Source organism: Ammospiza caudacuta, chromosome 1 (assembly GCF_027887145.1).
Source record: "Ammospiza caudacuta isolate bAmmCau1 chromosome 1, bAmmCau1.pri, whole genome shotgun sequence".
Classification (NCBI taxonomy): domain Eukaryota; kingdom Metazoa; phylum Chordata; class Aves; order Passeriformes; family Passerellidae; genus Ammospiza; species Ammospiza caudacuta.
Genome location: NC_080593.1, coordinates 156,954,067 through 156,974,699, shown reverse-complemented (window position 1 = coordinate 156,974,699; position 20,633 = coordinate 156,954,067). Strand labels below are relative to the sequence as shown.

The window sequence follows — 20,633 nt, the reverse complement described above, 5'->3', positions numbered from 1 at the left end:
TCAGGCTCAATTCCCACAGCCCCAGTGACGCCCTGGCCCTTCCCCTCAGTGCCACAGAAGAGAGTTTGTTACCCCAAACACCAGAGCCTTCCTCAGGGCAGCAGGGACAGGCAGAGAGCAGAGCCCAAAGCTTCCATCCGAGTGCCTCCGGGGAGCACAAAGACCTCTCCTGCTCAGAGCGGATTCCTCAGCTTCTGTGTCATGGCAGGGCTCCCCAAAATAGCTCTCAGGGCTGGGCTGCTGACTACAATGGCAGCTGGGAGGCTCAGGAATTTGGGAGGCCCTCCCCTAACCCCCAGCCCAGCCTCTGTGGCTGGCACAGCCCTGCCTCATATCGTGTTTCCTCACCAGCACTACCATAAGACACTCTGCTGGGTGTGATTTTATTGTAAAACCCTGCTTTTAGCCCCTTTTCCCCCAAGTGCCACCATGCCTGATGGTCAGAGGGCAGCCTCAGGCCCTGCTTTGTTCCTGGGCCCAGCTGGATCTGTGTGTCCCTGGAAGCTCCAGCTCCTGCTGCAGCACGTCCTGGTGAGGGATTCCTCACTGCCCAGCCTCTCCAGGGCTATTCCTGCCTCCCTGGAAGCTCCAGCTCCTGCTGCAGCACGTCCTGATGAGGGATTCCTCACTGCCCAGCCTCTCCAGGGCTATTCCTGCCTCCCTGGAAGCTCCAGCTCCTGCTGTAGCATGTCCTGGTGAGGGATTCCTCACTGCCCAGCCTCTCCACGGCTATTCCTGTCAGACAAGGCATGGTTTCTATTTTGGGTGAGCAAGAATTTGGGCAATGCAGGGAGCTTTCCCAGCTCGCAGACAGAATAGGCACATGCTACCCTGCATCCTCCCTGGCACGGAAAGAAATCCAGTCAAACCCGTGAACAAGTGAAAAAAAGGAATCAGTGGCAAGAAACTGAAGAGAAAGAGATTCAGAACAGAAAGTACAAGTTGCTAATTAACTCATCATGGTGACTTGCTATTGAGACATGCCAAGGCTTCTCCATCCCTCATAGCCCAGGAAGCAAAACTAGACTCTGATGGTTTTGCTGTGATCAGCCCCTCAGGGGCCTGGCTTTCATTCCTGTTCAATGCAGAGGACACACACTGCAGCAGCTCTTTGATTTCTGTCAGGGAAATGTCAGAGAGTCACAGAATGCCAGGATGGTTTGGGTGGGAAGGGACCTGAAAGCTCAGACTGTTCCAGCCCTGCCATGGCAGGGACACCTTCTGCTGGACCAGACTGCTCCAAGCCCATCCAACCTGGCCTGGGGCACTGCCAGGGATCCAGGGGCAGCCACAGCTTCTCTCCAGGGGTGTGTAACTGGGCTAAGTGAATCTCCTATTGATGTTCCTGATAAATATCCTAATTAATCAACCCTAATAAATTGTTGAAATCAGGGGCTGGTGTGCCCCATCCCCACTGGGACACCTGGAAGCTTCCAATGAATGTCTGGTTTTTACTTTACTGTTCTAACACTATTGCAAGGGTTTTTTTTTTTTTTTTTCTCTTTTGATTATAAACAACAGGGGGATGAGAGAAGCAGAGCAGGAATTGTAGTCCCAGAATACCAGAACATTCTGAGTTGAAAGGGACCACAGGATCATCGAAGTGATGTCTGTACTGCATGGCCAAAGAGCATCCCCAAAACCAGCATTCCCATGCTGCTTCCAACAGGAATTTTCAGTTTGGTTTCTAAGAGTGGGCAAAGAGAAAGGGCATCTCATCAGCCTGTGTTAAATCCTGCTCACAAAGGGCTCCAGATGCAGCAGCACAGATGGATCCAGGACAGACAACCACTGCTGCCTTCCCTGGTGGCTGCTCTGGGGGAAGCCTCCTGACCAACTCCACCATAGCTGCAGTGGGCAGTGGGGAGATCCACACGTCCTGTTCCCTGGGGGACAGATGGACCTGCACCTCCTCCTGCTGCACAGCAAGAGCAGCTCCCTGCAGATCCCTGTGTGACACAGGAACAGCTCCCTGCAGATCCCTGTGTGGCACAGGAACAGCTCCCTGCACATCCCTGTGTGGCACAGGAACAGCTCCCTGCACATCCCTGTGTGGCACAGCAGGAACAGCTCCCTGCAGATCCCTGTGTGGCACAGGAGCAGCTCCCTTCAGATCCCTGTGTGGCACAGGAGCAGCTCCCTGCACATCCCTGTGTGGCACAGCAGGAACAGCTCCCTGCAGATCCCTGTGTAGCACAGCAGGAACAGCTCCCTGCAGATCCCTGTGTGGCACAGCAGGAACAGCTCCCTGCACATCCCTGTGTGGCACAGGAACAGCTCCCTGCACATCCCTGTGTGGCACAGCAGGAACAGCTCCCTTCAGATCCCTGTGTGGCACAGGGAGCACAGGAACAGCTCCCTGCACATCCCTGTGTGGCACAGCAGGAACAGCTCCCTGCACATCCCTGTGTGGCACAGCAGGAACAGCTCCCTGCAGATCCCTGTGTGGCACAGGGAGCACAGGAACAGCTCCCTGCAGATACCTCACAGGGAGGACAGGAACCCTGCAGATCCCTCACAGGAACATGTGCAGCAGTTAAAGACACCCAGGTACTGCTCAGAGGAGAACACCTGAGTGAGAACCGCCCTGGAGACAGGAAGGAGGAGAAAACTGCAATAGGAACAGGGCAGGAGCACCAGTCACCTGGAGGAGGCTGCCCAGAGACAGACAACCTGTCACTGACCTGCCTGCCCTTCCACAGGAGAAAAACACGATGGGACAGGGCAGGAGCACCAGTCACCCGGAGGAGGCTGCCCAGATGTCAGAACTCAGCACATCCCTCTGGGTGTCCAGAGTTGCTGGGACCCCTGCCAAGGGGCTCAGAGACCCTGGCACACAGCCCAGAGCACCTGTGGGTTTGATTTTGACCCTTGGAGCAAATTGCCAGCTTTGTATGAAGACCTGAAAGCCACAGAAGTTTAAGTAGTGTAATAATAAAATCATCACTAGGTGAAAAAGTAGATTTTGGGTTTTTTAGAATAGGGGTTTTGGGGGCAAGATGGAGGGACTTGGGTGTGTCCAGCCTTTCTTCTTCTCTACGTCTGTCTTCTGCTGTGATGTTGGCACTTTGGGATTGGTTTAGAATAGAAATTCACTGTCTAACATAGGTCATAGGTATTGGGAATTAAGTATAAATATGTTATATTTAGAATAGAAGTGCACTGTCCAACACAAGTGATGGTATTGGGAATTAAGGTAAATATGTTATATTTAGAATAGAAGTGCACTGTCTAACATAGGTGATGGGTATTGGGAATTAAGTGTAAATATGTTATATGTAGTTTGTAGTATAAAAGGATAACACCACCTCAGGGGCGGTCAGAGTGCCTGTGGCTGCCCTGCTGAGCAGATCTCGGCTGGGCAGAAAGAAAATTTCATAGATAAGAATTAATAAACAACCTTAAGACCAAAAAGTGAAGAGTCCAGACTCATTCTTCAGCTGCGTGGGCTGAAGCAGAGACATCCTGCACATCTCCGGGCAGCAATTATCAAACATCTACCTGAGATTCCAGTGGCCCCCTAACAGAACAGGGCAGCTCCTGAAGGAGCGCCAGCCCCTCCCTGTCCCCAGGACCAGGCAGATTTCCTTTTCCAACCAGAGCAAAGACAGGGCTGGTGACAGCTGGGCCCACACAGGCCCCCTTGGCCGGGGCCCTCTCTGCAATGGGACATTTTTAGAAGCCCCCACGGCCCCGTGCCCGGCCCCACATTCCCATGCCTGGCGTTCCCAGGCTGACCCCACTGCCAGGCACAGCCCCAGAGCTGCTCTGCTCTGCACCACCCTGAGCTGTGCTGCATGGACCCAAAGCTGCTCTGCACCACCCTGAGCTGCTCTGCACCACCCTGAGCTGCTCTGCACCACCCTGAGCTGTGCTGCACCACCCTGAGCTGTGCTGCATGGACCCAGAGCTGCTCTGCATCACCCTGAGCTGTGCTGCACGGACCCAGAGCTGCTCTGCACAGCCCCAGAGCTGCTCTGCTCTGCACCACCCCGAGCTGTGCTGCACAGCCCCAGAGCTGCTCCGCACCACCCTGAGCTGTCCTGCACGGACCCAGAGCTGTTCTGCACCACCCTGAGCTGTGCTGCACGGACCCAGAGCTGCTCTGCACCACCCTGAGCTGTGCTGCACGGACCCAGCTGCTGCCTGGGGCTGACTCTGCCCCTGTTCCAGCTCCTGAGTTACACTCAGAGGCGCTAATAATAATCCTTTTCCTGATACTGCTCTGCTGTGTGAACAGCAAGAGGGAGAAAAATCAAAGCTGGGAAGGGTGGGGAGAAAAGGAGGCAGAGCTGGAGCCAAAGTAGAGCTGTCACTGGAGGAACAGAGGAAAGAGAACAGGAGAGGAGAGCTGTCTGCATGGAAGGAGATGGAGACAGGAAGGACAAAAGATGATCCTGAAACACCAGAATGGGAATGCAGAATGGGGTGATGACAGCAAAGGGAGATCTTGCTGCAACAGGGGGAAAGGAGGAAGACTGGGGATGTGTGAAGGAGCAGGCAGAAACCCAGCAGAATGGGTGTGATGCAGGAAAGATAAAAGAAAAGATGGAGAGGTGAGATTTTAAACAACACAGGAGAGAGATAAACCTGTAATCTGTGAAGTTTGTGCTGGAATTTGGAAGAGAAACCTGGAATTTCTCCTGGCCACTACCAGTGAGGGACTGCCAGGCAGGGCCCAGGACAGCAATGCCCAGGCAGGAGTCACAATCACAACAGGATACAGGAGCCACAGGGCTCGGCCAGGACACAACCACAGCCAGAACCACAGCCATGACACACAACCACAGCCCCCTCTCTCCTGCAGCCCGGGGGAACCCTGGCTGTGACAGAACCTCAGGGCAGCCTGGGCTGGAAGGGACCCTGAGAGCAGCCAGTGCCACCCCTGTCATGGCCAGGGACACTTCCACCAGAGCACCAGGGGTAGACACTTCCACTGAATGGATGGCTCCAAGCATGGTCCAACCCGGCCTTAAACATTTTCTGTGTGTAATACTTCCAGTTTCAGCACTCTCATCCCTCCCATTTCCTAAACATCATCCCACAATGAACTCACAACTGAGCTGTGCACACAGCACTGCCATCACTGTGTGGGGAAGGATCCTTCTCTCCCTCCTTGGCAGCTCTCTGGAGCCTCTTCCTTCCACAACAAATCCCTGCACTCCTCACCCACATCCCTTTCTCTGCCATCTGGCTGTTCTCTCTGCCTTGCTCCCATCTCTGGTTTTTGCAGCTTCTCAAACTGTGCCACTTCCCTTCCCAGAAGGCAAAGCTGCCTGCCTCTTGCTCTCCTCATTTTCTCATTCCCATCTTCCTTTTGCAGCTCCTGGTTCAGTGCCTGAGGCCCCACAGCTCTGCTGCCCAGTTTTCTTCTGTCACCTCTGTGAGAGTCTGTCTGAATTTTCCCTCATCTGCCTCATGAGCGTCATTGGGGGACCACTGAAGAGAAGACCCCCCTGTCTGAAATCTCTGGCTCCAAAGGAGAAACTCATGTGCCTGAGACCTGACAGCACAGTGCTAAGCCATTGTTTACACAGGTGTTGTTTGCTGGATGCTACACTGAGCCCAATGAGAAGAAGGAGCACCATGCCCCGTTTGCAACAACAGCTCTGGAAGCTGTCCCACCTCTTGGCCTGGCTGGACTTCTGAGTTTCACGTGGTCTCCCACGGAAGACCCTCACCTGTTTTACAACCACCGTGACAGACAGACTGAGATGTAAGGAGCCTCTCCATCGAGGACTGAGACATGGAACCCCCATGTGAAAAGGCCCCTCTGCTCCTTCCAAGGTCTGGGACTGAAACCCCCAACCCGGGGAGGTGTGTGGGGGGACCAAAGCTGACCAAAGCGAGATGTTTGCCTGCAGGTATGAGCATTGGACCACATAAACAATGGCTCTCACTTACTGCTGAGAACATGGACTACCTGTTACATCTATTCCTTATGGCATCTGTTTCCCTCCCCCCTTACAATTTTCAACAGAATTATCATAATAAAAACCTCTGAGTTAGCTAAAGATTTTGAGATCTCCCCGACATAACAGGTGGATCCTCAACTGGACTGGACCAAAGGACTTTGTCTCTACATTTGGTAGGTATATCCCTCTCTCTCTCTCTTCTCTTGCTTTCTTTATCTTTTCCTCTCCCTTAACTCCTCTACCACATTTTGCTGTGGTCATTCATTGTTTTGATTATCACTGCAAACCCCCTGTGCTGTGTTGGTTCTTTTTGCACTCTGAGATCAAATCCACGAACCATCACAAACCCCGTTCGTAAGGATGGACCGTGACACCCTCCCACAGCACGGCACAGGAGGAGGGCAGGAGATGGAGGGACCACGGCCTGCCCTGTTGGGATCCCCATCCCATCTCCACAGCCCCTCTCCTGTTGGGAATCACACCCACAGCCCCTCAGAGCCTCTCCTGTTGGGAATCACAGCTCCACAGCCCTTCTCCTGTTGGGAATCACACCCACAGCCCCTCAGTGCCTCTCCTGTTGGGAATCACAGCTCCACAGCCCCTCTCCTGTTGGGAATCACAGTTCCACAGCCCCTCAATGACTCCCATTGGGAATCACACCTCCACAGCCCCTCAATGACTCCCATTGGGAATCACAGCTCCGCAGCCCCTCTCCTGTTGGGAATCACACCCACAGCCCCTCAGTGCCTCTCCTGTTGGGAATCACAGCTCCGCAGCCCCTCTCCTGTTGGGAATCACACCTCCACAGCACCTCCCCTGCAGGAACCCCCCCTCCAGAGCCCCCCAGGACCCCCACTCACAGCACGGTTGCCTCTCTGCAGGCCACTGCTGGGCAGAGCTGCCAGGGTTCTGTAGTCCAGGCGCAGGGGCTCGCTGGGGACGTTCTGGAGAGGGGGAAAAAACCAGCAACAGGTCAGGCCCAAAGGCAATTAAATCAATGAGAAAAAGCAATGAAAAGGGAATCACCCCGGTAATAACTCAGGTCTTATCTCAAACTCATCAGAGCTCCCACTGCCTGGGAAAAGAGCTGGAGTTGTTCAAAGCACAACCATGTGAACTCATGGTAGGAGCCAGGCTTGAGAAACACCAAAGAGAATGTGTCCCTGTGCACCCCTGGGCACCCACTGCTGCTCAGATCCCTGCACTCCTCCTGCCCCATTTCCACCTCCTGATGGAGCAGAGAATGTGCCATCCCCACCTGTTTGCTCCAACAGCACCTGGAATGATGGACCTGGGCACGTGTAAGAATGCAAGCATGCAATTCCTCTACAGCTCCTTTTCCCAGCCTTACCTCACACTCACTGTACAACTTTGTTCCATTCTGCTTCCCACATATTGCCTTTCTAACCCTAAAGAGGAGAGCCAAAGTTTCTAACCCAGCCCATTTTCCTCAATCCCTCACGCATTTCTTCAGTTCTGATCTCTGACCCCCAAAGTCACATCCCCTTATGGGAGGGAGTGGAGAACACAAGCTCTGGGGAACAAACTCTTTTTGGGGATTTCTCCAGCCTTCCAGCCTAGTGTCACAGACATCTTTTATGAAAAATCCTTTCCTTAGGATTGTTCCTCCTGAGAAGCTGGGAGGCCTCAGGAACAAAATGTAAACAATGGTTATCTGCTGCTGTGGAATGCAACAGGTGCATCTGTGTTGTTTCTAATTAATGGCCAATCACAGTCAGCTGGCTTGGGCACAGGGCCTGCAACACAAACCTTTGTTATCATTCTTTTCTATTCTATTCTTAGCTTAGCCAGCCTTCTGAGAAAACCTTTTCTTCTATTATTTTAGTATAGTTTAATGTAATATATATAATAAAATAAATCAGCCTTCTGAGACATGGAGTCAGGTCCTCGTCTCTTCCCTCATCCTGGGACCCCTGTGAACACCATCACAGCCTAGCTGCAGCCCTTTCCTGGCCTCTCAGCCCTTCCCCTCAGGTGCTGCTCACCTCTGCTTCCTCCTCAAGCTGCTGCGTGGCCGCCTCCCGCTCCCTACGCATCCGCTCCTTCCGTGGGACGGACAGACAGACAGACAGGGCCAGGGCAGAGAGGAGAGAGAGGCACAGAGGTCACACAGCTGGCCAGGGCTGCTCAGGGGACACGGGGACAGTGCCAGCACCACGAGAGGGGCAGAGGAACCCAGCATTGGCACTGGGTAGGGAGGAGCCGGAATTGGGAGCTGTTACTGACAGAGGAAAGGACAGGGACAGAATATCTGGGCACACAGGGGAGAGGGAGAGCAGGTGTCCCCAAGATCCTCTGAGGGACAGTCCTGGGGAACTGAGAGAGCTACTGTGTCCCCAAGCAAATCCACACCAAGGGAGAGGAGGAGTTTGCTCACTGCTGGAATGTCGCAGACAACTTTTATGAAAAATCTTTTTTTCAGGATTTTTCCTCCTGAGAAGCCGGGAGGCCTCAGGAACAAAATGTAAACAATGGTTATCTGCTGCTGTGGAATGCAACAGGTGCATCTGTGATTGGTCTCATGTGGTTGTTTCTAATTAATGGCCAATCACAGTCAGCTGGCTCGGACACAGAGCCTGAGCCACAAACTTTTGTTATCATTCTTTTCTATTCTATTATTAGCCAGCCTTCTGATGAAAACCTTTTCTTCTATTATTTTAGTATAGTTTTAATGTAATATATATCATAAAATAATAAATCAAGCTTTCTGAAACATGGACTCAACATTCTTGTCTCTTCCCTCATCCAAGAACACCTGTGAACACAGTCACACTGCAAGAGACACCTTGATGGAAAAGCAATGGAATGGAAAAGCAAATCCACACCAAGGGAGAGGAGGAGTTTGCTCACTGCTGCAAGAGACACCTTGCTGGAGCACAGGCAGGACAGGCTGGGAGGGAATGGAAAAGCAGATCCAGGCCTTGCTGGCTCACAGCGCCACAGACACAGTGATGCAAACACATCCAAAGGGACAGAAATGCCTTGGCTCGGCACTGCAGGGCCATCAGGGAGTGACCAGTGGCTCATCCCAAAAGCCCCTGCCATGGGACAGCTTCAGGCTGCAGGAGGAAGGGAACGGCCAGGGCTTGTCCTAAGGACTGATTCTGGGCACGGATATTTCTGTGACGTGTCCCCTGGCAGCTCTGGGCACAGCCAGGCCTGGGGACAGCACAGCAGCACCTTCTCCTGTCCATGGAGCCCTCCCAGCTGCTCTCCCCAAGCAGGAACCAGATGGTCCAGAAGCTCCTGACCCTGGGAGGATGGGAGGCAGCTCAGAGGGACCAACCAAAAATTCTGCTGAGCACCTGGGCCCTGTTCTTTAACAGATTCCAAGCACTACAGATTGCCACTGCTCCACATCACCCTGTGAGCTCTGAGCAAGGACAAGCAGCCTGAGAAGTCACTAAACCTCTGGAGGATCACAGCTCCCAAAAGGATATTGAGGGATATTTAAGGTAAAGTTTACTCTGGAGGATCACAGCTCTCAAAAGGATATTGAGGGATATTTAAGGTAAAGTTTACTCTGGAGGATCCCAACTCCCAAAAGGATATTGAGGGATATTTAAGGTAAAGTTTACTCTGGAGAATCCCAACTCCCAAAAGGATATTGAGGGATATTTAAGGTAAAGTTTACTCTGGAGGATCACAGCTCTCAAAAGGATATTGAGGGATATTTAAGGTAAAGTTTACTCTGGAGGATCCCAACTCCCAAAAGGATATTGAGGGATATTTAAGGTAAAGTTTACTCTGGAGGATCCCAACTCCCAAAAGGATATTGAGGGATATTTAAGGTAAAGTTTACTCTGGAGGATCCCAACTCCCAAAAGGATATTGAGGGATGCTCAAGGTAAAGTTTACTGTGGAGGATCACAACTCCCAAAAGGATATTGAGGGATATTTAAGGTAAAATTTATTCTAATCTGGTTATGCTTGTTTTGGCCAAGAGTCCTCTGCAGGGTGAGGGTGACACTAATGTGGGGTGTGACTCCTCTCTGAGGTCACATTCTGAGGAGTGACAGGAGCACCAGTCAGCCCAGATGGAGCTGTGGCTCCAAATTCCCACAAATTTGTGGCTCCAAATTCTGCTCCAAATCTACCTCTGACAATGGCTGGGGGGGGATCTGAATTAAGACTAAAAAACAACAGATAAAATACAGGCACAGGCAGGAGGGAGCAGCAGGAATCATCCCATCGAGACTCAGAGTCACTGACACTTCTAGAAACTGGATTATCACAGAACTGGAGGCAGGAGGTGCCAGAAGAGAATGGGTTTGAAAACTTCCACCACGAGTAGAGCAAAGGCATAATTCCTCCAGTTACTCAGTTCACAGCTTGCTGTGGGCTGCAGACACGTGTGGTCTCCATTGCTCTTGTGCAAGAATGAATATGAAACAATGAAGGGCAAGAAAAACACTCCAAAAATGGGGACAGAAATTACAGGGATCTGGCACTGGGACAGGAACCTCCTTCAGTATTCCAACAGCCACCACGGAGTGCTGGCTCCACCACTGGGACAAATTTAATCACCAAAACCAGTTTTACAGACATAATCCCAGGTTCAAGGTTTAAAAGACCCAGCAGAAAAACGTCTTTGCTCAGGGGCCTCACGATCCCAGGGAGCCTGGAGCATCCATTGCTGCCTCCTCCTGGCACACCAAGGGAAGGGGCACCAAAATACATCAGCTTTTTTTTTAAAAAAATAGATATGGCCAAGGCTACTTCAGCAATCACAAAAGTTTCTCTAGTTTTTTTTTTTGGTTGTTTTTTTTTTTTTTTTTTTTTGACCCAAGTGTTTTTAAGTAATCTCAATATAAATTTTGGCAAAGTCTTTCTTTACTTGAATCTGGACAAATGGCACCTGCTCAGCCCCAGCATCAGAATTTGGGGCCACACCTGCTATATTCACAGGAGTTAGGAATGCTGATACTGACCCACAGTATCATCTGAACTCTCCTGGAACGTATTTCAATCCACATATCCATATTCAAATCCATATTAAATGGATTTCAATCCACATATCCATATTCAAATCCATATTAAATGGATTTCAATCCATATATCCATATTCAAATCCATATACTGCCCATATTGGAACTGGCAGGAATATCCTTTGCTCAGACAGAAACACCAAGAAATCAGGTTTGCTGAAACCACATCAAACCACACTGAGCTCCTTCCCAGGCAAGGAATGAGACATTTTACAGGAAAAAACTAAATCTGATCTGAACTGCCTTTGCTCTGGGCTGAACCAAGAGTATTACTGAGGTCCCTCCTACCCAAATTAGTCAGGATGGTTTGGGTTTGGGTGGGATGAGACCCTCCAGGGCCATCCTGTCCAGCCCCTGCAGTGAGAGACATCCTCAGCTGGACCAGGCTGAGGATCACTCTGTGAGGTCACTCCACTTCCACCCAGAGCTGCCAACCTCTCTCTGCTCCTGGGGGCAGCAAATGGGAACGAGCTCAGGAACTGCAGACAGAGCCCAGGGAAACTTCAGGGGCATCTGAACCTGGAACCTGACAAAACACCTCAAAGTGTACACACACCTCTGCCAGCAGAGCAGATACCCTACTGACAACACTGAAGAATTCCATTTTCCCTCTTCTTCCAGTGACTCTGACTGGATAAATGACTGTTTTAAGAGGCATGACTGGAAACTACATCCTGAAGAGGCTTGAGTCTGCTGATCTATTATTGTGAAATTGTCCTGTGAAATTCTCTTTCTGTGCAGGGCTGAGCCAGCAGAGAGAGACAAAACTCTCACAGCAAAGCAGAGAAATGGCCATGTGAACTGAGGAGCACAAAGCTGTGTCTGACCAACAGCATCACTTCTGCACTCAGGGCAGCTCAGAGCTGTGTTCTCATCTTTGCTCACAAAACCTCTGTCAGTCACAGGGTGAATGATTAAACTTGGGACTTCCAAGCTCATTGGCCATTGTTCTGGAAGCTGCAGCTTGGCCAGGAGGTACCAGCAAGTTACAAGGGTTGTTTTTGTGAATGCCACAGGAACATCACCAGGGAGGGATGGACCACAGGAACATCACCAGGGAGGGACTGACCACAGGAACATCACCAGGGAGGGACTGACCACAGGAACGTCACCAGAGAGGGACTGACCACAGGAACATCACCAGGGAGGGACTGACCACAGGAACGTCACCAGAGAGGGATGGACCACAGGAACATCACCAGAGAGGGACTGACCACAGGAACGTCACCAGAGAGGGACTGACCACAGGAACATCACCAGGGAGGGACTGACCACAGGAACGTCACCAGAGAGGGATGGACCACAGGAACATCACCAGAGAGGGACTGACCACAGGAACATCACCAGAGAGGGATGGACCACAGGAACATCACCAGAGAGGTGCACAGGGAGGTGCAGCACAGCCTAAGAGAGGCCAGGGCAACAGAGTAGTGCACCACAGAGAGGGAATGCCCAGAGCTCCCCCCCATGGCACTGCCAAGGGGGCAGAGATCCAGAGCTGCCCATGGCACTGACACCAGGGCAGAGATCCGTAACTGCAATGACAATGGGGCAGAGCTCTGGAGCTCCCCAGGCACTACAGTGGAGCAGAGATAGCCCGTGACACCTTCTTTGGGACCCACAGGCTCGGCAGAGCCACTGCCACAAACACATTCTGCTACACACATGATCTCTCACCACTTTCTCCACTTCTTCTCTCTCCCACTGAGTGGCTTCTCTCACCATTTCCATCTCCTAGGAGAGAGCAGAGTTAGAGCCAGCTCAGCCCATGCTCTCTCCACACCTGCAGCACCTGGAACCTCACCAAGGGTCACAGTCCCATCCTAGAGTGTTCCTGATCCTTGTGCTGGGCCCTTCTGATCCCAGGCCATGCCCACAGCACACTGCAGGCTGCATGCACCAGGGAGACACCAGAGACTTGCAGAAAGTGCTCCCACACCCACCTTCTGCAGGATCTCCAGCTCCTCGGGGCTCAGGTCCCGGTCGATGGAGGAGATGCTCTCCAGGCTGTTCTTGCGCCCGATGCCAGCAGCAAAAGGGTTGGCAATAATTCCTGGGGACATCTGCAGAGCAAGCAGCACGTCACCACACCTGGTGGGAGCCACAGAATTCATCCCAGAAACTCTCAGCCTCCCACACACAGAGTGCCAAGCAAGCCAGACACAGAACTCTTCCAACAACCTGAAACCTTATTCCATAGAACCCCAGACTGGTTTGGGTTGGAAGGGACCTGAAGAGAATCCAGCTCCATCCCTGCCATTTAGGTCATTGTTTGAGGAAAACAAGGTCTAATTAAGCCGAATCCCACACACAGAGTGCCAGGACAATGCCAAGGAAGTCAGACACAGAACTCTTCCAACAACCTGAAACCTTATTCCATAGAACCCCAGACTGGTTTGGGTTGGAAGTATAAATAGGTACCAGCATCCCCCATCTAAACCCCACACTTCTACAGCTGGCACCCAGGGTTGCTGGGATCCATGGTGCTGACACAGCTGGCATCCAGCCCCACTGGGATCCACTGACACAGCTGGCACCCAGCCTCACTGGGATCCACTCTGACACAGCTGGCACCCAGCCTCACTGGGATCCACTCTGACACAGCTGGCACCCAGCTCCACTGGGATCCACTCTGACACAGCTGGCACCCAGCCCCACTGGGATCCACTCTGACACAGCTGGCATCCAGCCCCACTGGGATCCATGGTGCTGATACAGGTGGCACCCAGCCTCAGTGGGATCCATCCATGCTGATACAGCTGGCACCCAGCCCCACTGGGATCCAGGCTGGCACAGCTGGCACCCAGCCCCACTGGGATCCATGGTGCTGATACAGGTGGCACCCAGCCCCACTGGGATCCACTCTGACACAGCTGGCACCCAGCCCCACTGGGATCCATGGTGCTGATACAGGTGGCACCCAGCCCCACTGGGATCCACTCTGACACAGCTGGCACCCATGCTGCTGTAGCTGGCACCCAGCCTCGCTGTGACCCCCGTGGGTGACCCTGGCAGCCCCGGCCCTGCCCCGCAGTCTCACCTCGATGGCCGCAGCCGCCCTGGGGTCGAAGCCGTCGCACACCTGCACGAGCAGCGCGTCGCCCACGGCGCGCAGCACCTGCACGGCCTCGGTGTGCGTCATGCCCAGCAGGCTCTGGTGGTTCACCTCCAGGATCCTCATCCCCACCTGCAGCCGCCCGTCCCGCGCCGCTGCCCCCGAGGAGCTCACCTGCAACACACCAGGTGTTGGGGAGGAGGAAAGTTTGACAGGAAAGTCTCACAGATATGCATGCTCAGCAGAAAGATATTTAAATGTTGAGTCTGATGAAGGAATAGAGATGGAAGCAAGGTTTGATATAGAAGAAAAGAATTGCTGAGCCTGTATTACTGGTTAACCAATGAGGCAAAGGGTGTGTTAGTTAGAAGGGGTTTTTATGGCTTTGAGCAAAGGATAAACCCACCTCAAAAAAGGAGATATTTTTACAAAGCAGAAAGATAGCACAGGCAAACAAGCCTGCCAATGTAGAAAAAAGGTCTCAGAATTTTCAACTGCAAGAAAACTGAATAACAACTTCTAGCTTAAACTGTAATGCACTAACTTTCAGTGACTGGAGAACAGTAACACGAATATGGTAATTACAGTAGTTATGATAGGCTGTAGATAATAGTTAAGATATAGGTTGGTTCTATTGTATTAAGATGCTCAGCAAAGTATATAATGCATTGTAACCAAAAGAAAAGTATCTAATGCATTGTAACCAAAAGAAAAGTTTATAATGCATTGTAACCAAAAGAAAAGTATATAATGCAATGTAACCTAAACCAAAGGGTCTCCAGGCCTGCTTGCAGCTAGAGCTGACAGCTGTGGGCACAGCTCTGTCACCCACAACCCTGGACTGCTCTAACACCTTGGATGGAATAAACTGCATTTTGTATACAATAAACTGCATTTTGGAGAGCTGCCTGGAGTCCTGCATCTCTCATTCAGGCTCTTACACCAGGGGCCACTGCAGCAGCTCAGAGGGGACAGGAGAGCCTGGGGACAGGGAGGGGTGACAGCACACACAGGGAATGGGGACAACAGCCTGCAGCTGCAAGGCAGGGGAGGATCTTCAAGAACTATGAGGAGGGCAGAGCAGGAAGAACCTGTACAGGCTGATGGAGGTGTGGAAGAATCTTTTGTGTGAGGTAAAAGAACGTGAATTTGAAATTTGCTGTCCAAACATGAACTACTGCCTCAAGTGCCTTCAATCCAGGCCCAGAGAAACCCACAACTGGTACCCCATAGACAGAATGTATAAAAAGCATGTATGCTGTAATAAAACCAGTTTGAAGCCTTCTGAAGAAGCCTTCTTGGTTCCATGTAACCAAAGAGGTGGGTGAGAAGGAAAAGCTGCCACATCACAAAAAGAGAAATCATTTTGTGCTGGGAGAGAGACACAATGGAAATGCAAATGAAGACAAACTAAGGAGGAAGGAGGCAGGGATCAGACATGCAAAGAGGAAGAGGAGGAAAAGCACCACTTTGTCTCCTGGTTACCACAAATATCCAGGGAAAAGCAGAGGCAGGAAAACCCCATCCAGATAGGACAGCTAGGAGAGGTTGAGGGGAGGAACATAGCTCAAGGGAGAACAGGGAAATTCAGGATTTTGGGTCTCTGCAGGCTAAAACAGCAAGTATTGGGAAAAACAGGGAGGGGAGATGGGGTAAACTAACTCTGTGCCATGGCTAAACTGTGAACCTTCCACCCCAAATCCTGTAATGTGGCAGGAGAGAAAACCAGACCCAGCTTCCCAAAATAACTGCCAGTTAGAATGATCCCAGGTTTTCTTTTCCTGCTGTTACAAATGTCCCAGGTGAACGTGCAACTGTCACTCTGAAAGAGGGAATTTATTATTTTATCTTTAGAATTCAGATAAAACCGTTACAGCCACATAACAACAAATGCTGAATGTTCCCTTGCCTTAGCAGCAGCTAATTATCAATTATCAGGGCTGACTGCCGATTATGGAGTGCCTTCAGCCATGAGGATAACTCACATCAGTTTCTACCCCAAAAAAACAGCTGAAGAGGGAATCAGTGACAATGAAGTGAACACCCAGAGTCCTCTTTGTCAGCAGCCAGACCAAAATGACACCACTCATTGCAGAGCTCTGCTGCCAGCAAAGAAAAAGCAATAAAAACTTTTTGGAAAGGGTTTGGGAGAAGCATAAAATGATAAGCATAAGCTGAACAAGAAAACATGTAATTTCTGGAGGAAAACTGATGTGAGAATTTTGTGTGACATAAGCAGTCACCTAAAAAAGGAACAAAGTCAGACAGACAGTGCATGGCACAGGAGAAAAGGATAGGAATTCCTGGTGCTTTCCATGGAAGGAGGAAAGAGCCTGCATGTCTGAGTGGGCAGGAAGGGACAGGCACAGGGGGACCAACAGGAATGTGGGTACAAGGGAAGATGTGTGGGTTTGCCCTATAGGAAAAAACACAAGACAAGAAACAAAGCAAAATAAAGGCAAGCAGGAAATGAAATGAGAAACTGTGAAGCTGCTGCAGAGGAGGAAATATGCAAGGACAAGGATTTGTCTCCTTTGCTGGAGGGAGAATCTCCAGAACGGTTCACCAGTGAAGGATTTGTCTCCTTTGCTGGAGTGGGAATCTGCAGGATGGTGCACCAGTGAAAGCTGAGAGCACATTCCAGCAGCTCCCCAGGGTTCACCCTCCTCCCTGGCAGTGCCTGCATGGGTGCTGCTCTGGTACCTTGGAGATGAAGATGCCTTCATCAGTGGGATCAAAGGGATTGCCAGCGTGGCCCTTGGCTCCACCCCGGATGCTGATGCCCAGCTTCTCTCCTGGAGCCTTTTCAATGCAAATTTCCTGCAAACACAGAAAAGACTCCTTGTTTGTGGGCCAAGTTCAGCTGAGGGAACACTCCCGGGAGTGACCACAGCTCTAAATGACCTGAAAAGGGCCTGAATTAACCCCATTCTCATTTGGCAGTTTATTCCTGTTGGGGAGGACCTGCCCTTTTCTGTTCCCTGATGACAGAGTCCCACAGCCATGACAAGAGATCCTCAGCATGCCCCAGCTGGAGACACTTAAAAGTGACTGGATTCTGCCAAAAGAGTGGTGCCTCAGGTTTAGCTTTTATATTTTTCACATTCTGTGCTGCTTTAGAGTGTGGATCTGGGTTTCATATTAAGGGATGGTGAGCTCTGTGCACAGAGCAGGGAGAGAAAACAATTCCTGCTCCAGCTGGGCACCAAGGACAAATGATCCAAATCTCAGCCCCAAGAGCACAAACACCGTGGGCTGGAGAGAGAAAAACAAGAAGGATGGGACTTCATGGGCTAAAGCTGTAATTGGACAATTGACTCCAATACGCTAATGGACCAAAACTTTTAGAAGTGTGAGACCCTGTGACCAGTCATCCATATTTTTTGTAAAAAAATTTTTGGGTTCATCTTGGGTGTAGCCCTGGCTGGACTCTTGCGCTGCCCAAGGTGGATCTATTGAAGACTCCAAATAAATCCCTACTTTATTCTTTAGCTCCATCCAGCCCCTGTTCTAGGCCAGCCTTCACAAAGCATCAGGAGCAGGAAATCCCAGGATTCTGGCTGTATCCTTTCCCAGATCTTCCCAGGTAAGAACTGCCCCAGAACCCCACTGTGACTGCCCCAGAGCCCTGCATAAGGCATCAGGAGCAGGAAATCCCAGCCAGGAGTCTGGTTGTATCCTTAGTCCCAGAGCCCCCAGGTAAGAACTGCCCCAGAACCCTGCTGTGACTGCCCCAGTGCCCTGTCAGGAGCAGGAAATTGCAGGAGTGTGGCTGTATCCTATCCCAGGCCTCCCCCAGGTAAGAACTGCCCCAAACCCCTCTGTGCCTGCCCCAAACCCCATTCTGGCTGCCCCCAGCCCCACCTGCATGCCAGGGGGAGGGGGGTCCCTGCGGACCAGCATGCTGAGCTCCTGGCTGTTGCAGAGCAGGGCGTTGACGGCCTCCTGGTGCGTGGCGTGCCGCAGGTCGGTGCCGTTCACCTCCAGGATCCTGTCCCCGACGCGGAGCCCGCTGCGCGCCGCCAGCCCCCGCGGGATCACCTGCGGATGGACACAGCACACCCCCTGAGAAGGGCTGTCACCCTGACAAGGGCTGTCACCCTGCAGGAGGCTGTACAGACTGCTGGGAGGATCACCTGCAGACACAGCACACCCCCTGAGAAGGGCTGTCACCCTGACAAGGGCTGTCACCCTGCAGGAGGCTGTACAGACTGCTGGGTGCCTGAGAGAAGGCTGGTGTGGAAGATTGCAATGCAAGATGTTTTCACTTACCGTCTCTATGGCAGATTACCTTTGTCAAGTGGGCAGTTTGCTTTATCTCTCTCTTTGAGTGACCGCAATCACACCTCCCTGGGAGGGGACATCTGCTGATAACAGCTATTAAATGTCACTGCATGGCTGATAAGAACATCTTTTCATTAAAATCCTTTCATTAGGATTTTTTCCCGCTGAGAAGCCTCAGGAACAAAATGTAAACAATGGTTATCTGCTGCTGTAGAATGCAACAGGTGCATCTGTAATTGGCCCATCTTGGATGTTTGTAATTAATGGCCAATCACAGCCCAGTTAGCTTGGACTCTCTGTCTGAGACACAAACCTTTATTATTCATTCTTGTGCTTTCTATTCTTAGCTTAGCTAGCCTTCTGAGATGAAATTTTCCTTCTATTCTTTTCGTGTAGTTTTAATGTAATGTATATCATAAAATAATAAATCAGCCTTCTGAACATGGAGTCAGATCCTCATCTCTTCCCTCACTTGAAAACCCCTGTGAACACAGTCACAAGAACTATAACATCCCATTGGGAGATGCAAGCCCAGAGGGAGGAGCCAAGCATTGCTACCCAGATATAATCCAGAGGGAGGAGCCAAGCATTGCTACCCAGATATAATCCAGAGGGAGGAGCCAAGCATTGCTACCCAGATATAATCCAGGGGGAGGAGCCAAGCATTGCTACCCAGATATAATCCAGAGGGAGGAGCCAAGCATTGCTACCCAGATATAATCCAGAGGTTTTGAGACACCAGCATGGCTTTCTCCACTGGATTCCCCAGCGAAACAGCAGCTGTCTCTTCTCCCTGTGGATCTTCAGAGGAAGAATACATCCTTCTCTACAGGATCCCCCTTGCTCCAGCAGAATCACCCCTGACACTGCAGGAGGGCTGCAGCCACATTTCCAATTGGACTGCCACCCACAGGGTGTCAGGTTGGGTTCTCACTCTGTCAGTGGTGTTCTAGTGTACTGCATTGTTTATTTTATCCTTTATTTTTTTTCTTTTCCCTATTAAAGAACTGTTATTTCCTGCTCCCATATTTTTGCCTGAGAGCCCCTTAACTTAAAATTTACAGCAATTGGGAGGGGTGGGGAGGGTTTACATTCTCCATTTCAGCGGAGGCTCCTGCCTTCCTTAGCAGACTCCTGTCTTTCCAAACCAAGACATCTGGTAACAGGATCCATGGGTACCCCTGAAGGAATTCCCTAGCAAGGTTGTTGATGCAGAAACCAAGAAGGACAGAGGGATAAATAAGAGAAATCTGCAACTGTCTATTCCAATGAGCATGTGACTGTGTTCACAGGAGGATGAGGGAAGAGATGAGGATCTGGCTCCATGTTTCAGAAGGCTGATTTATTATTTTATTATATATATTATATTAAAACTCTACTAAAAAGAATAGAAGAAAGGATCTCATCAGAAGGCTGGCTAAGAATAGAAAAAGAAAGAATGATAACAAAGGCTTGTGACTCGGACTCTCTGTCAGAGCCAGCTGACTGTGATTGGCCATTAATTAGAAACAACCACATGAGACCAATCCCAGATGCACCTGTTGCATTCCACAGCAGCAGATAACCACTGTTTACATTTTGTTCCTGAGGCCTCCCAGCTTCTCAGGGGGAACAATCCTAAGGAAAGGGTTTTCAATAAAAGATGTCTGCAACATAAGCTCATTGTTTTGTCTCTTGTGATTAATGAGTGAAGTGTAAATTCATGAGTTTTGTAAGAATGTTGTGGAAACCCAGAGCACCCAGTGCACCACAGCATACTCTGTCTGCTCTGGGGTGCCCTGATCCCCAGGGCAGCACTGACTTTGACCCTCACTCATGGAGAAAGTTTCCTGGACTTCAAGACAGACTGGAATCCACAAAAGTGTGCAACAGATTATAGACAGTAGTTTAGGTGTGAGATATGTAGGTTTTGGGATTTTTAGTATGGTGTGGATGGAAGCAAGATGGAGGGCACAGGGTGCTGGCCTGGGTTTCTCCTTCATGCTTCTTCTTCCTCCTTCTCCATGGGTTTGGGTGGCCTTTTTTAATTGAGCAGAAAAGTCCCCACTGGGGGCTCTTTGGGATCAGTTATTGGGTTAAAAGGGAAAATAATCCAGGTGTCAGTTCTTAATTGGATAGTTTAGTCTTAAAAGACCTTGTAACAAGTGATTGTTGGCCATTTTGTGCCTTCTAATGAAAAACTGCTGAACTCACAGTAGTGAGACTGTTTTACTGATAAGAAATAATAAACACCTGAGTCTGAACATGGATTACTGTCTCAGGTGGTGCCTTCAATTCAGACACAGAGAAACCCACAACTGGGACACTGACAGAATGTATAAAAAGCATGGTTGCTGTAATAAAAACAGTTTGAAGCCTTCTGAGAATGGA

The 20,633-nt window shown here is 50.7% G+C and overlaps 1 protein-coding gene across 2 annotated transcripts in view; it reads right to left on the bottom strand.

Annotated features, from left to right (window-relative positions):
- SCRIB (scribble planar cell polarity protein) overlaps positions 1-20,633 on the bottom strand; it is a 128,287-nt gene that overhangs the window by 35,149 nt on the left and 72,505 nt on the right. For both annotated transcript variants that reach the window (XM_058802379.1, XM_058802370.1), the window contains exons 23-29: positions 17,844-18,020; positions 16,683-16,799; positions 13,965-14,153; positions 12,868-12,987; positions 12,602-12,658; positions 7,922-7,978; positions 6,776-6,859 (exon numbers count right to left, since the gene is read on the bottom strand). In XM_058802379.1, the coding sequence (XP_058658362.1) occupies positions 6,776-6,859; positions 7,922-7,978; positions 12,602-12,658; positions 12,868-12,987; positions 13,965-14,153; positions 16,683-16,799; positions 17,844-18,020 (801 nt within the window). The remainder of the gene's footprint in view (positions 1-6,775; positions 6,860-7,921; positions 7,979-12,601; positions 12,659-12,867; positions 12,988-13,964; positions 14,154-16,682; positions 16,800-17,843; positions 18,021-20,633) is intronic.